At 45.9% G+C, this 3,219-nt stretch overlaps 1 protein-coding gene across 1 annotated transcript in view; it reads left to right on the forward strand.

Annotated features, from left to right (window-relative positions):
- rigi (RNA sensor RIG-I) overlaps nucleotides 1–483 on the forward strand; it is a 9,011-nt gene extending 8,528 nt beyond the window's left edge. Inside the window, 2 exon segments of the mRNA XM_062449184.1 lie at nucleotides 177–360; nucleotides 440–483. Of these exon segments, the coding sequence (XP_062305168.1) occupies nucleotides 177–360; nucleotides 440–468 (213 nt within the window). The 3' untranslated portion in view covers nucleotides 469–483.
- The last annotated feature ends 2,736 nt before the right edge of the window (nucleotides 484–3,219 follow it).

Genomic DNA, 3,219 nt, shown 5'->3' on the forward strand with positions numbered 1-3,219 from the left:
GACACACACTCACTGTAGACACACAATATACACACACTCACTGTAGACACACTATAGACACACACTCACTATGCACACAATATACATGTACTAGTACTGTACTAGTATTTATAGTTTATGTATGTTTACTAGTGATGGTTGGTGTGTGTTTGTGTGTGTGTTTGTGTGTGTTCCAGAACCTGCCTGTCATCAAGGTGGACAGCTTTGTGGTGAAGGACTGTGATACTGGGCAACAGCATTACTACAGGAAGTGGAAGGACGTTCCAGTTGCTATGGCAACCTTTGAAGTGACCGAAATGCCTGACAACTGGGGCCACTGTGAGTGTGGTGTGTGTTGTGTACTGTGTGTGTGTGTGTTGTGTAGTGTGTGTGTGTTGTGTAGTGTGTACTGTGTACTGTGTGTGTGTTGTGTAGTGTGTACTGTGTGTGTGTTGTGTAGTGTGTACTGTGTGTGTGTGTGTTGTCTAGTGTGTGTACTGTATGTGTGTGTTGGGTAGTGTGTGTGCTGTGTGTGTACTGTGTGTGTGTGTCTTGTGTACTGTGTGTATTTGAACTCCTTATTGTCTCTCTTCTCTATCCAGTACCTGAGGAACAGTCTGCACCTCAAGCCTAGCCAATAGGACAGCAGTATGGAGGAGGAGGGGATTGGCTGGTTACCCTGTCACTCATACTGTAATGGAACCCAGCAGACTCCTTTATCAAGAGACATGCAGGGGGATTCGGAACCTGGGAACTTTTTGTCTGCAGTGAAATCCTATCTCTCTCTCTCTCTCTCTCTCACACACACACACACACACACACACACACACACTCTCATACTTTGCGCCTCCAGAAAGCATGGTCCCCCCCAGGCACACAGGGTTCCAGAACAAGAACCCTCACTAACATTTAGAACTGGAATATGGAGTCTGAGGGAGATGGGGAATATGATCACATGATTTACATTTATTCATTTAGCAGACGCTTTTATCCAAAGCAACTTCCAAGAGAGAGCTTTACAAAAGGCATAGGTCACTGATCATAACAATGAGATAACCACAAAAACATTGTGGGCAGCCAAAACATGAAGCGTTACATTGTCTCATTCATTGTTCTCGTTATAACTGAACTGATCACTTTGATAGATCAGTGTGAAGGAGGAGGTGTGGATCAATCAACAATAAATACTGAGAAGAACGAGGAAACCATCTCTGTGTGTTTCTGGAAGCACTGTCTCTCTTTAGCTTTACACGCAAACACACACACAAGCACGCAAACACACACACAAGCACGCAAAACACACACAAGCACGCAAACACACACAAGCACGCAAACACACACACAAGCACGCAAACACACACACAAGCACGCAAACACACACACAAGCACGCAAACGCACACACAAGCACGCAAACGCACACACAAGCTAACTCTCTTCAGCAACACTAAGTACACTATTCCACAATAATCAGACTATTTTAATCTATTTTTAAATAACTCACTTTGTTGCCGAAGGCCCCTCTCTCTGTCTCCCGCTCGCGCCCACACAGGCAAGAAGGGGTTAATGTTCAGCGTGAACGCTCGTGGCCGGGCGGGGGAGGGGGGGGAGGAGTCGGGAGCCGTGCTCGGTGCCCCGCCGCCCCTCCGGGAGGAAGGAGACAGACAGCAGTAATGAGTCCTGCGGGACGCGCCTGGCAGAGCGGAAAGAATAACGACGGAGGGGGAGGAGGAGAGGAGAGGGGAGGAGGAGGATGAGAAGAGAGTGAGGGGGGGAGCGATTGATGAAGAGAGAGGAACAGAAAGGGAGAGAAAGACGTTAGAAAAACGAGACTAGCAAGCGTGGTAATGAGAGAGAGACAGAGGGAGGGAGAGCTGGAGGAGAGAGAGAGGGGATAGCAGGGTGGTAATGAGAGAGAGGGAGAGAGAGAGAGAGAGGAGAGAGAGAGAGAGAGAGAGTGAGAGAGAGAGAGAGAGAGAGAGAGAGGGGATAGCAGGGTGGTAATGAGAGAGAGAGAGAGAGAGAGAGAGAGAGAGAGAGGGGATAGCAGGGTGGTAATGATGTGTTAAACTCCTCAGCAGATTGATTGGCTCAGCAGCGGTTAATTGGAGATAATTGAATTTGAGTCGAGTGATAAAGAGGTCAGTCATCTGGGACCACACAACCTGTCTGTCTGCCTGTCTGTCTGTATTCCTGTCTATCTCTGTCTGTCTGTCTATCTCTCTCTGTCTGCCTGTCTGTCTGCCTGTATTCCTGTCTAATTCTCTCTGTCTGCCTGTCTGTCTGTCTGTCAGTCTACCTGTCTACTTTTCTGTCTCTGTCTGTCCATCTACCTGTCTCCATCCCTCCCTCTCTTTCCCTCCTCACCCCTCTGTCTCCATCTCTCTATCCCATCCCCCCTGTTCCCCCTGTTCTCCCTCATCTCTCTATCCCATCCCCCTGTTCCCCCCTGTTCTCACCTCATCTCTCTATCCCCATCCCCCTGTTCCCCCTGTTCTCCCTCATCTCTCTATCCCATCCCCCTGTTCTCAGGGCTGAGGAGAGAGTGTTGAGATGAGCCTGTTGGCCCCGCCTCCATTCTCCAACACAACCTCATCTCCTATTGTTATCCTGTTGCCTAGCAACAGGCGTCGTCATGAAAAGGGCTGTCTCTCTTTGGATAGCTACAGCGTTACAGGACCACACACACACACATCATACACACCACACACACATTGTGTACACCACACACACACATTGTGTACACCACACACACACATGTACACTCACGCACACGTACATACATGCTCACACACACAAAGACTCAGAATGACGTCTTCCTGATATGATATATATATATATATAGAACACAGACTCACCACAAAGCCTACAGAGTGGATATGGATTTATCTATCTAGAATATTACAATTATACTTAAACAATTATCAAAAATACATATGTATTAGTTACAATTATTGTGAAAACAATATAGATACATATTATATCATGTTACAATTATTATTAGAATTATATATCTTTTTAACAGTCACAATTATTATAAGAACTTTATTTAGTATGTACTGACTTATAATTATTTAAAGAACTAAACATATATTAAATGATAGTTGTTAGTGTTAGAACTCTGTACATACTTAGAACCCTTTCCATGTGTAGATGGTTCTGCAAAGAACCACTTCATGTTCCTACCTGAAGTAGAAGATCTCTATGGTTCCATATGGTTCCTCAGAGCACCCTTCACTTTG

The sequence above is a fragment of the Osmerus eperlanus genome, chromosome 23 (assembly GCF_963692335.1).
Source record: "Osmerus eperlanus chromosome 23, fOsmEpe2.1, whole genome shotgun sequence".
Classification (NCBI taxonomy): domain Eukaryota; kingdom Metazoa; phylum Chordata; class Actinopteri; order Osmeriformes; family Osmeridae; genus Osmerus; species Osmerus eperlanus.